This window comes from Papio anubis, chromosome 3, assembly GCF_008728515.1.
Source record: "Papio anubis isolate 15944 chromosome 3, Panubis1.0, whole genome shotgun sequence".
Classification (NCBI taxonomy): domain Eukaryota; kingdom Metazoa; phylum Chordata; class Mammalia; order Primates; family Cercopithecidae; genus Papio; species Papio anubis.
In genome coordinates, this window is record NC_044978.1 from 81,063,566 (window position 1) to 81,076,947 (window position 13,382).

General features: G+C 43.7%; 1 protein-coding gene across 1 annotated transcript in view; it reads right to left on the reverse strand.

Moving 5' to 3' along the window:
- HADH (hydroxyacyl-CoA dehydrogenase) overlaps positions 1-13,382 on the reverse strand; it is a 45,791-nt gene that overhangs the window by 14,547 nt on the left and 17,862 nt on the right. The window contains exons 2-4 of the mRNA XM_003899073.3: positions 11,592-11,720; positions 6,308-6,465; positions 925-1,051 (exon numbers count right to left, since the gene is read on the reverse strand). Of these exons, the coding sequence (XP_003899122.2) occupies positions 925-1,051; positions 6,308-6,465; positions 11,592-11,720 (414 nt within the window). The remainder of the gene's footprint in view (positions 1-924; positions 1,052-6,307; positions 6,466-11,591; positions 11,721-13,382) is intronic.

A 13,382-nucleotide genomic window follows, 5' to 3' on the forward strand; every position in this document is an offset into this window, starting at 1 on the left:
ATTCCAAATAGGATGCTGGGGAAACCCTCCCTGCCTCCTGCCTCCACCTTCCAGGTTTGTGGTCAGGAGGCTCAAGGCTATCAGAATCTGGTTTTATATTTTTACTTGTACGGTTTTTTTATTTGATATAGGATCTTGCTATGTCGTCCAGGCTGGAGTGCAGTGGTGCAACCACAGCTCACTGCAGCCTCAACCTCCCAGCTCAATCAATCCTCCCACTTCAGCCTTCCAAGTACCTGAGACCACATGCGTGTACCAAAACACCTGGCTGATTTTTTATTTTTTGTAGAGATGGGGTCTTGCCATGTTGCGAGGCTGTTCTTGAATCCCTGGGTCTCAAGCAATCCACTTACTTCCACGTCCAAAATTCTGGGATTACAGGCATGAGCCACCTCATCCAGTGGGAGCTGGTTTTAATAGCTCTGATCACAACACACAGGAGACGTACCTCATCTAGGGACAACGCTAAGGCACCCTTACACGGGGTCAGAATTAACCCCAGGAACTGTGGACAAGCTAGTAGAACGGATCTAATGAGAACTGCATTTACAGCATGGGCAAGCTGACCTCGACAAGATAATATGAACATGTGTAGCTGCCCTCTCCGTGGTCCCATCAAGCCTGTGGTTTCTAGTGCTGCCTTCCCATTCTGATGCCTCTCAGCACTGACCATCAGCTCTGGCACAAATAAGTAAATGACATTCCACAAAGTTAACAGCCCTTCTGGACATCACTAAGCAAAACACAGGGCTGCGAAGAAACAAAGCATAGGGGCCTTCCTAGATATGAGCCTCAGGGACAACCTTCTACCCTCAGGTTAAAATCCATCCTAGGTAACTGGTGGCAGGGCTGATGTAACACAGAAAAGCAGGACTGAGAGAGCTGGCAGAACGGGCAGACACACACAAGCTGATACCCACTGACCTCCACAAGTTTCATCAGGGGCACTGGGTTGAAGAAATGGAGGCCAGCGAATCGGTCTTGTCTGGTGGTGGCATTGGCTATGCTTGTAATCTGCAAGGAGGAAGTGTTGCTGGCAAAGATTGTATGTCTGTGAAGAGAAAACATGGTGGCGTATCAGAGTGAATCTCATCTTTCGAAATAGCATGACTCTTGGGTGCAATGCGCAAGGTGACTAGTTACTGCCCCATCTGTTGTCCTGACCCATTGGAGGAATCAGGGAAAAGACACATCTTCATACAAGAGGCTGAAATCAAGTGATGCTTCAGTTTTTACATTTTGAAATTTGAAGGTAAATAAAATTGGAATTTCCTGTTCCAAAGGGATATTTAACTTTCACCAATCCTTCCTTGATTTTCCGGAACAAAATTTCCCCTACCTACTTGTATTAACTTCCAAGGTATGTGAGATAACAGGTGGCGGCTAATTAATCAAGCTATTTAACCAATTCCAGTCACAAATGAAACTCTCAGTGATCAAAGAATAATGAAAGAAAGAGACCTAAAAGACAAAAGTCTAAATGAACACATAAATCCTCAATCAGAAACATCTGATAATAAACATGAATTAAGATACTTTCCCTCAAGTGAAAAGCTTTATTTTTCCATTGGATGGAAATAAAAATTAAAACAAGGAAACCAACATGGTTCAAAAAAATTTTAAGGTTACACAGGTAGATCTGGGGAAAAGAGGATATAGGCATATGCATATATAAAACACTAACTTATTAATTTAAAAAAATCCATACTGACTTAAACCAAATTTAGTTTTTTAAGGTCACAGTAAAGTGGGGTGCCAAAGGCATGAGAGGAAAAGCTTTAAAAAGGCCAACTTCCAGGCTTTCCTGCAGCGCCACCTTGTGGATAAAAACATACAAACCGGTCTGGTGCTGATGCCAACCAAGATGGCCTGTGACACGGCAGGAAAGGCAAGGATCCCTTACTGACCAGACTTGGGGGTTCCTGCTTACCTAAAAAGCAATACTATAATCTGCTTAAGTCCGGTGGGAGGAGAGGAGGAAGAGAAGGGGGAAGAAACCAGTTATTTGGAAAGGAGGGAAGAGAGGTAAAAGGTGAGGCCAGTGTGGGTAGGCAGTGGAGAGACTTCTCTTTCCAGGTAGGAGCACATCTGCCTTCTCCAACAGCTTCCAAAGTAGGCCATTTAAAGGCCAGGCTTTCCTTTTTTTTAAAAAAAAATGACATTTTTTAAGGTCTTAATATTTCAGTTTTCAAAGTTTCTCGCTTTGGTCATTGGGGAAAAAAATAAAAAGTATTCCCCATTACAGAAGGTAATGAAATAAAGATCTTCTTCCAATAACAATGTGTGTGGGCAACACAAGCACTCTTCAACCACACAACCTGCACCACAAGCACCTGGAACCACAACAGCAGAGCAGAGACAGCCTGGGCCCAAGGCTGAGCCAGCTGTGGCTCCATACTCCCCTTAAGAAAAGAAAGGGTTATTTTAAAGATTAGTATTACAATCGTAATACCCCTTTTCATAGAACGTTTGAAGGGCCATTCACCTGCAAAAATGGGAAACTCGGGCACATTTGGTAAAACAAAGTGACATCAGAGCCCGGTTCCAGGTCTCACCAGTCCAAGGCACTCCGGCGCATTTTATCAGAAGGAGGAAATGATCAGCAGACCTCTGTTTCTGCCCCTCCCAAGAGGGTCAGGCTGACTCTGTTCCTAAAGGTCTCACACTGTCTTCTCTCAAGACATTGTGTTTACATATTAAACACAGGACTGTCTTTTTGTCTACAAAAAAAGTGTACTCTGGGCTGGACACGGTGGCTCACACTTGTAATTCCAGCACTTTAGGAGGCTGAGGCGGGTGGATCACTTTAAGTCAGGAGTTCAAGATGAGCCTGGCCAACATGGCAAAACCCCATCTCTACTAAAAATATAAAAATTAGCTGGGCATGGTAGTGCATGCCTGTAATCCCAGCTACTAGGGAGACTGAGGCAGGAGAATCGCTTGAACCCGGGGGCAGAGGTTTCAGTGAGCTGAGATCACGTCACTCCACTCCAGCCTGGGTGACAGAGCGAGATTCAGTTTCAAAAAAACAATAATAAAAAAAAATAAAGTATCTTATATTTTCCTGGACACACCTGTCTTGAACCATCTTTTGTTTTTCCCATTCTAACACTCAGGTACCAAAAAAACTACTTTTCTTTTTTTTTTTGAGACAGAGTCTTGCTCTGTAGCCCAGGCTGGAGTGCAGTGGCCGGATCTCAGCTCACTGCAAGCTCCTCCTCTCGGGTTCACGCCATTCTCCTGCCTCAGCCTCCCGAGTAGCTGGGACTACAGGCAACCGCCACTTCGCCCGGCTAGTTTTTTGTATTTTTTAGTAGAGACGGGGTTTCACCGTGTTAGCCAGGATGGTCTCGATCTCCTGACCTCGTGATCCGCCCGTCTCGGCCTCCCAAAGTGCTGGGATTACAGGCTTGAGCCACCGCGCCCGGCCAAAACTACTTTTCTCTTAAATGTTCTAAAAGAAAATCGACAACACAAGCACAATGATGATTAGCAATGCCCTCAGACCCTGGCATCAAGAAGACAGGAGGGGTGGTGGGGACGGCAAAGGATCCAACAGTCTGTACTTTGTCTAAACGGTAAAGTCAGGACTTCGCTCAGGCTGCCTGTGGGCCTGGTCATACTTTTCATTAGTGTGTCTTAGGCTGCTGCTAGAGAAGTCATGTTCCTCTCCAGGATGCAACTGTTTCATCAGGGCTTCCAACGGGAAATGTATCACTTGACTGTATTTTCTTCTCCCATTATAGGATGGAACTGTAAAACTTGCCAATAAAGTACCTCTCAATACAGCTGTTTAAAAAACGTAGCAAGCATTCAGTAATGGTGGTGATCTAAAACAAAAACAAACAGTGCCAAGAAATCTGGAGAAGGTCAGAAGCAAAGCCACATCTTCGGTGTGACTATGGGTCATGTCTTCCTTTCACATGTCATATCTGTTTTGCATCACTGCAGGTGAAAGAGCCTAGTGTAGTGCCTGATACACACAGGCACTCAGGAAATGTGAGCTAAATTAAAGGAATTTCCTAAATAACTCTATAAAACAGGTACCAGTGCTGCTGCTCCTATTTTACCCATGAGGGAAGCTACTGTTGGAGAGTTAGAGTCAGAAAGGTCTAGGAAATTATTTACCCCAAACCCTTCGACTCACATTACAGATGATGAAACTGAGGACCTTTCCAAGGTCGGAGGTGGTGGGGGGTCGGCACCAGGCCCATGACTTTCCCCAATGATCCTTCTGTAGCAGACACAGACAACGGAGGGCAGTCAGGCCTTTCACTGTCACCAAGAATGACCAATCTTTTCAATAAAGATCAAACTGCTTGACAAAACTCCCTTTTTTGGGATGGGTGTTTATTATTCTAAAGGGCTCCCTGTTGGCCTGGGAGCCAGCCCTGGTCCCACAAGTTCTTCTGTTTTTGTCAGATGTCTCTGCAGCCTCTAGATGCCAGTGTGAAACGCACAAGGACACTGACTGGCAGTGATGTACAGATGACAGAAAGGCAAGTCTCTTTGTCAGGGGCAGGGCCTCTCTGGCCACAAGGCCACCCATCTCTGAAGGTTGACAATCTGGCGAGCCGGTAGGCAAGTGTCTCTCTTTAGCCACTGCCCACTGGAAGTGCCCTGAGAATTGTTTTTGTCATATAATCTTATTCTGCCATTCAATTCCAACCAAGAAGCATGAAGTATAGTCAAGCAAATCACTAGAAGAGCACTGATCAGTGGGTCAAGTGCCACACACTCGAAGGCTCTGGATCCCGAGGTACATTCTGCCAGGAAGAATTCCACCCAGGAAGCCAGGCAGCTAAGAAGTCAATGCTCCTTTAACGCTCCCAAGAGTACAAGCTCAAAACAGGAAAGACCTCTCTGCCTACAGGCAATCCCTTCAATTACACCATTCTGTTTGCTCCATCCAAAAAAAGGAGGAAACACAGAACTGCTCTGAGAGTCCTTGGCAGACAGTTAAGGACCCGTAGGGTACTCCTACGCCCGAGAATAGAGTACAGGAGTACCTTACATGTCCTTAACTGTCTGCTGTCAGATGTCTCTGCAGCCTCCAGATGCCAGTGTGAAATGAACCAAGGAACATAAGAGCAGTTTCGTGTTTTGAGGACCTAAGCCTCCTCCATTCTCCAGCATAGGAGTACTCAAGACCCACACACTTCAAGAAACATATAGGCCTGTCCCTGGATGGACCCATGAAGGTTACCATGGGTAATTCTACCCTCATGTAGGACAAGGATCAGATCAGGGCAGCCCAAGCCTCGGAAGCAAACTGGGAGCGGGAGGATGAAGAACAAAGGAAACCATACTGGCTCTTCTTGAAATAGCTGAGGGGTAGGAGAGAGGGAGGTGGATGAACTTGGTTAGAGGATCCCTTCCTGGGAGAAGACAATAAACAACGAGGGAAGTTCAAGGCCCAGGGAGGGACCCCTCAACCCCTGTCAAGAATGTCCAGGGGTCATAAACAGATATTTTTCAAAAAAAGACACACAAGTGGTCAATAAACATATGAAAAAATGCTCAGTATCACTAATCAACAGAGAAATGGAAATTAAAACCACAATGAGTTTAGCACCTGATACCAGTCAGAATGGCTTTTATTAAAAAGTCAAAAACAACAGATGTTGGTGAGGATCTGGAGAAAAGGGAACCCATGCATGCTGCTAAGGCAATGTAAATTAGTACAACCTTTAAGGAAAACAGTATGGAGATTTCTCAAAAACTAAACATAGAACTACCATGCGATCCAGCAGCCCCACTATTGTGTATATATGCAAAGGAAAATAACTTATTCTATCAAAAAGATCCCTACACTCATATGTTTACTGCAGCACTATTCACAACAGCAAAGACATGAAATCAACCTAAGTGTCCATCAATGGCTGATTAAAGAAAATGGGGCATATATACACCATGGAATACTACTCAGCTATAAAAAAGAATAAAATCATGTTTTTTGAAGCAACATGAACAGCAATGAAGGCCATTATCTTAAGTGAAACAACTCAGTCAAATACCATATGTTCTCACATATAAGTGATAGCTACGTAACAGGTACCCATGGACATACAGAGGGAAATAAAAGACACTGGAGACTCCAAAAAGTAGAAGGGTGGTGAGGGCTGAAAAATTACCTATTTGGGTACAGTATTCACTATGTGGGTGATGAGTATACTAAAAGCCCAGACTTCACCATTACATAACATATGCATGGAACAAAACTGCACTTGCACCCACAAATCTATAAAAACAAAAAATAAAAATGAAAAACAAAGTAAAAAAAAAAAATTGTCCAGAGGTTACATACTCAGCAGCAAACTTGTCCAGCCTTTTGAAGAGCTCGTTTTTCACCTTCAGATTCTCCACGATGGCTTCCACCACCAAGTCTGTGCTGTGGACAACAGAGGCTGCATCCGTGCTGGTCGCTATGCTCCTCAAGGTCTTCTCCACAAATTCACCGCCAGCCTAATGTAGTGGGAGGAAGAAGAGAACATTCACCGGGCTCACTGGAAATCAAGTTCTTAGCTCTGCTCCCGTTAGTAAACTGGGTGTTCAGAGCACCTGTACTGGCCCACCCTATCTGTTCTCAAAGTGTCCACGAAGCCTGTAATTTATCCTTCCACAGCTCCGCACCATCCACTAGTCTTGAGGTGGTGCTGACTATCCATCTCTAATAAAAGCAGAGACTAGCTCCTATTAGAGCAAGGGCAAGAGCCAGGGTAACAAAGCCGACTTAGCATTTATCAAACAATTATTGCCAGTCGTGTGCCTGAAACCGTTGTTTCCCAAACAAGCTAGACACAGCCTCCGCTGCCAAAGAGCTCGCAGTTTTCATTGTTTCCTCATTTTCCTCCTGTGACTCCAGGTTTCCACTGACCTCAATAAGGACAGAATCGGAGATGGTGCCTCTATAAGCCGCCATTTTATTTCATGGTGTAATTTGTCCCCAGGGCATCAAAATAGTCATAATCAGCAAAGGCATCCAAAATCATCATGGAATAAGCAGCTAGATCTCAGCTGTTCTACAGAAATACTTTACTAGCCACATTAAAAAAAGGGAAAAGAGGCCGGGCGCAGGCAGATCACAAGGTCAGCTAATTTTTTTGTATTTTTAGTAGCGACGGGGTTTCACCATGTTAGCCAGGTTGGTCTCCATCCGCCCGCCTCGGCCTCCCAAAGTGCTGGCATTACAGGCATGAGCCTCCGCGCCCGGCCTCTTTTCCCTTTTTTTAAGGTGGCTAGTAGAATATTTCTGTAGAACAGCTGAGATCTACCTGCCTAGCTACTCGGGAGGCTGGGGCAAGAGAATGGCGTGAACCCGGGAGGTGGAGCTTGCAGTGAGCTGAGATTGCACCACTGCACTCCAGCCTGGGCGACAGAGCGAGACTTCGTCTCAAAAAAAAAAAAAAAAAGGGAAAAGACATTCACAGGTAAAATTAATGTTATTTAACCCAATATATCTAAGATGCCATCATTTCAACAGGTAATCAATATTTAAAAACATTGAGATGTTTTATGTATTTTTTCCCCTATTACAGCTTTAAAATCTAGTGTATATTTTACACTGAGAGCACATCTCCATGTAGACTAGCCACATTTCAAGCACTCAGTAGCCACTTGTGAGTAGCTATTATACTGGTGGTCAGTATAGAGCTAGATAAACATAGTATGTCAACTAGGCAAAGTGAAACTGACACCTCCCTCCTCAGTGGTGTCCCTGGCAGAGGAGAGAAATCTCAGGAGTATAGACTTCTGAGAAGTAGCTAGCCAGAGCTGAGCAACTTGAGTACAGAGGCTATCCTTTTATCTTTAGGGTGTCGCTCAAAAACTCAGCCCAAGGAGATAATTAGCTGAAAGTTTGTAAACAAGGGGAAAATGCAGGCTATCTGGGTCAAGCTCACTCTGTCCTAGACTCCAATCCTCAGGCCAAGGCTCTTATAATCTCATCTGTCTGGACCCTCCTCATAACACATCCCCTGTGTGGGGTCCCACTACGATTAAGAATATCAGGGACAGGTGGGCCAGGCGTGGTGGCTCACTCCTGTAATCCCAGCACCTTGGGAGGCCGCGGCGGGCGGATCACGAGGTCAGGAGATCCAGACCATCCTGGATAACATGGTGAAACCCCGTCTTCACTAAAAATACAAAAAATTAACCAGGTGTGGTAGCAGGCACCTGTAGTCCCAGTTACTCGAAAGGGTGAGGCAGGAGAATGGCGTGAACCTGGGAGGCAGAGCTTGCAGTGAGCCGAGATTGTGCAACTACACTCTAGCCTGGGCTACACAGTGAGGCTCCGTCTCAAAAAAAACGAATATAAGGGACAGGTGAAGAAGATCTTAATGTAAAAAGTAAAGTAGAGGTTCCTCTTCAAAAAGACTGTCCTTCCCGTCTAAGAATAAATAGTAACTTTTCTTAGAAGCAAAATTTAGTCTAAGACCTGTGCTAACATTCTTAAATATCTGCTAGCTGTAATAAAGAAATCAATGTACTTTATGTTCTTAGATCCCACAATTTAGCCTAAACATTTGCCCTGGCATGCTTATACTGGTCCAAGTGGGCATTAGGTCACAGCCTCTTCCTCTTCCTTATTTAGAGGTGTTTTTACCTTTCTCAGCATTTCACAAGTTACTTCCTCCTTGCTTTGTTCTTCTCTGCCTTTGCCTCTTTTTAAACGTTCTAAGTTGCTAGGCAATCAAGACAAATACATTTGAATGTGAAGTTCTGTTCCAGCCAACAGAAACCTGACACAGCAGTAAAGTGGACATGTCATGTGATAAATAACCCTGTCTCCTTTGTTCGGTGTACTCTTGTGGCAAAACTGCTGGCAAGTGTACCCTTTCTGCAAAAAGTAAAAGTGGCCTTGCTGAGGAAATTAAATTTATGTTCAAGTGCTATTTCTTTACAGCACCAAAGAACAAGCATTTCTAACATTAATCTGCCTGTGATATTTATTCTTTGAATTTCATCCAAGAGAAGGTAAAATTATCTCCACCGTCACCTCTCTGGCTTTTAAAGGCCACTAGACTTTGGGAAAAAAAAATGCATATCAAAACCACAATGATTGCAGGACTCGGTGGCTTATGCTTGTAATCCTAGCACTTTGAGAGGCCAAGGTGGGAGGATCACTTGAGGCCAGGAGTTTGAGAGCAGCCTGGGCAACACAGTACAACCCCATCTCTAAAAAAAAAATTTTTTTTTTAATTAGCTGGGTGTGGTGGCTCACATCTATAGTCCTAGCTACTCGGGAGGAGATCCAGACCATTCTGGATAACATGGTGAAACCCCGTCTCCACTAAAAATACAAAAAATTAGCCGGGCGTGGTAGCGGGCACCTGTAGTCCCAGTTACTCAAAAGGGTGAGGCAGGAGAATGGCGTGAACCTGGGAGGCGGAGCTTGCAGTGAGCCGAGATTGTGCAACTGCACTCCAGCCTGGGCTACAGAGCGAGGCTCCGTCTCAAAAAAAGAAGAATATAAGGGACAGGTGAGAGAATGGCTTGAGCCTAGGAATTCAAGGCTATAGTGAACTATGATCAGACCACTGCTCTCCAGCCTGGGCAGCAGAGCAAGACCACATTTCCAAAAAAAAAAAAAAAAACAAACCACAATGAGATACTACTTCACACCCAAGATGACTACAGTAAGAAACAAAACAAAACAAACATGGAAAATAGCAAGTGTTGGCCAGGATGCGGGGAAACTGGAACCTTCGTACACTGCTGGTGGGAATGGGAATGTAAAATAGTACAGTCACTACAGAAAACAATTTGGTGGTTCCTCAGAGAGCTAAATATAGGATTACCATACAACCCAGCAATTCTATTTATAGGTATATAACCCAAAGAATTGAAAACAGAGACTCCAAACCAATAGTATACCAATGTTCACTGCAGCATTATACAAAATAGCCAAAAGGTAAAAACAACCCAATTCCATTAACAGATAAATGGGTGATATGGTTTGGTTCTGTGTCCCCACCCAGATCTCACCCTGAATTGTAATAATCCCCACATGTCATGGGACAGGCTCCGTGGGGGGGTGATTTATAAAGGACAGTTCCCCTGCACATGCTCTCTCTCTTGCCTGCTGCCATGTAAGACATGATTTTGTTCTTCCTTCACCTTCCACCATGATTGTGAGGCCTTCCCAGTCATGTGGAACTATCAGTCAATTAAACCTCTTCCCTTTATAAATTATCCAGTCTCAGACATGTCTTTATTAGCAATGTCAGAACAGACTAATACAATGGGTTAAAAAAAAAGTGGTATAAATCCAATGGAATATTAAATTGGAATATGATAATAATCCAGTGGAATATTAAGCCATAAACAGGAATGAAGTTGGCTGGCGCGTGCTGGCTCACACCTGTAATCCCAGCACTTTGGGAGGCCCAGGTGGGTGGATCACAAGGTCAAGAGATTGAAACCATCCTGGCCAACATGGTGAAACCTTGTCTCTACTAAAAATACAAAAATTAGCTGGGCATGGTGGTGCACGCCTGTAATCCCAGCTACTCGGGAGGCTGAAGCAGGAGAATTGCTTGAACCCAGGAGTTGGAGGCTACAGTGAGCCGAGATTGTACCACTGCACTCCAGTCTGGCGACAGAGTGAGACTCTGCCTCAGGAAAAAAAAAAAAAAAAAAAGAATGAAGTTGTGACACATGTTACAACATGGATGAACCTTGAAAACTTTATGCTAAGTGAAATAAGCCAGACACAGGACAAATATTGTATGATTCCACTTACATGAAGTATGAATGTGCAGGCGTAATTAATGCTACTGAATTGTATAGTTTAAAATGGCAAATTTTATGTTATATATATTCTACCATAATAAAAAAATTTTTTAAAAGCATCTAGATATACCACCTTAGATAACTGAAGTGAGAAACAACAAATGCCCTATGCGTACTTTTCTCTGTCTGCATACAGTGAGAAATTCTATCCAAGCCCCAAGGAAATCAATCTTAAGCAACTTCAATAAGATGACAAAGGTAAATTAAAATTTGTTTGGGTGATTTGTGCTGTGTTTCTAATTAAATGCAAACTCCTACGTGAAAGTGCACCGAAACAGCAGCATGGCCCTCAGTCACTGACTCCTTCTCATCCCACCATGCTGTTTTTTCCCAACCTCTACGGAGTTCCTCAAATTCTTCTATCTCTTCTGCTCCTGGAAAGCAGAATTATTCACTCTTAGTTTCTATAAATACCATATTTATTATATCATTCTCTTCTTAACTTGTAATATAAAAATTATCTTCCCATTTCTTCTTCCATCCTTTTAGCAAAACAAGTGTTCTTCAATTCCAAATTCTCAGTGTTCTTCTAGAATGAGTTCACTACCTGTACAAGCTTTCTTCTCAACCTTAAATCCTACCCAACAAAATGGTTATTTACTTCTCCTGTTTTGTAATCAGTACCCCCGAATGTTTAATAATTATGTTATTATATTGGTTTAAAGTTATGGAAAAATGAGTTTTACATGAACAAACTGAAGAAAAAGAAAAAGAAAGCAAGCCAGAAACCCCCATTGTCCTGCAAATGTAAAGCAGTCAGAGGACTTGTCTTAAAGACATCAATAATAAGAAATTACCTTAGGGTTTTCTGCAAACTTCTTCTTTGCCACTTTCCTAAGGCTTTCCTCAATTCCCTTTTTGGATTTTGCCAGAATGTCCTCTGTCTGGTCTACCAACACTACTGTGTGACCAGTTGCTGCAGCAACCTAGAGCAACAAAAGAACAGTTTCTTTTTAAAAGAAAGAAAACATAACACACACATACACATACACATACACACACACACACACACACACACACACACACCCCACCCCACCCCAAAAAGCAGTGGCATTTCATATTCCACATGAATTCTACTATCATTCCATTCAAACTACTGAGTGAACATACAAGAAGTCAATATTAACTAAACGCACACTTCTTGCGAGGCACTGTTCTAAACCCTTTATATTGAATACAGCAAATTCTCAAAACAACTGTCAAAGGGTAAGAAGCGTCCCTATGGTTACTCAATGGGTAGACAGCAGAGCCGGAATCTGAATCAAAGTCCTGAAGGCCACGCTTTAGATACTTCTCTGTACTGATTCTAACACTGCAACTGTTCCATTCAGGGGCTACTAGCTACAAGTGGCTATTTAAATTAATTGGAATTAAGTAAAATTAAATATTCAGTTCCTCAGTGGCACTAGCCATATTTCAAAGTGCTCAGCAGCCTGTTCCCAGAGCACCCACTCCCCAGCCACCATCCTTTTCTCCTTGGAGCTGGAGCCCCTTGTGCAGCTTGGCCTCTTGGCCCTTCTCTTCTGCAGCCCTTAAATCAGCAATAGGTAAGACTTCAAACTCTAATAATGGTGGCAAAAAGACTCCTGTCCCCAAGGGCTATTTGGTGACAAGACTCCCATGAAAATGAAGTCTTTGGGATCAGCTAATTTAGGATGGGCAATTCCCTGCCTTCACCATGCCACCCTGGCTGAGGGAGGAATCCTAGGGTACAGGGTATGTTTAGTGAAGCTGCCCAAGCTCACACACAGCCAGCTAAGCGCAGTCACAGTGAGTGACAAATCAATCCCTATTTCATCACTGTCTGGCAATAGCTTCAGCAAGGATCATGGAATAGGTATTGTGGCTAAAAGCAAACCATTGGGTCACCTTGATCACCTTACAGGCATGTGTATGTCAATCAGTTCAGGACAGAAGCAAGAGGATAGGCATGACCTAATACAATCATAAATGATGCAAGAGGACAGTAGAACTGAGATGCCCCTCAGGATCCGAGAAGCCCCCTGCAAAACCATTGCTTTGGAACCTCGATGATACCAACAGTGTGCAGGAGAGGGGCAAGTTATCCGGAATGAACCTGCCCAGAGAAGAACAAGGAGATGACAGAAATAGTCCCAAACCATGGTTGTGATATAAGATTTTTGAAGCCAGGCAACCAAAACTCAAAAGCAGAAAACCAAAGAGTAACAGAAACAGAAACAAAAGAGCAAAACCTAAAGGCAAAGACGTTCAAATCCCAAGGCAAGATTTCCAAAGAACAGTTTGGTAAGACAGGTTTTAAATGCAAGGTTATTTCAACTGCACTCATGGCTCCCTGAGAATGCAGCACACGGTGGGCTCATGTCTGAGCCTGTGGACCCATAGGCTGCATCAGCACCATCTGGGAACCAAGGCATGAAAACGCTCCCAGGACCAAAAAGTCTGACAACCAGGACTGGGCAACCGGAACAACGGGGAATGAGTTATCTTGATACAAGGACAGAGGCAAGCAGGAAACCAGTCCATCAGCAGAAACATTCCACAGGCTGCAGGCAGGCAGCAAAGTAAAACAACGCCCCCAAAGCAAAACCCTCATCAATCCAAACCAA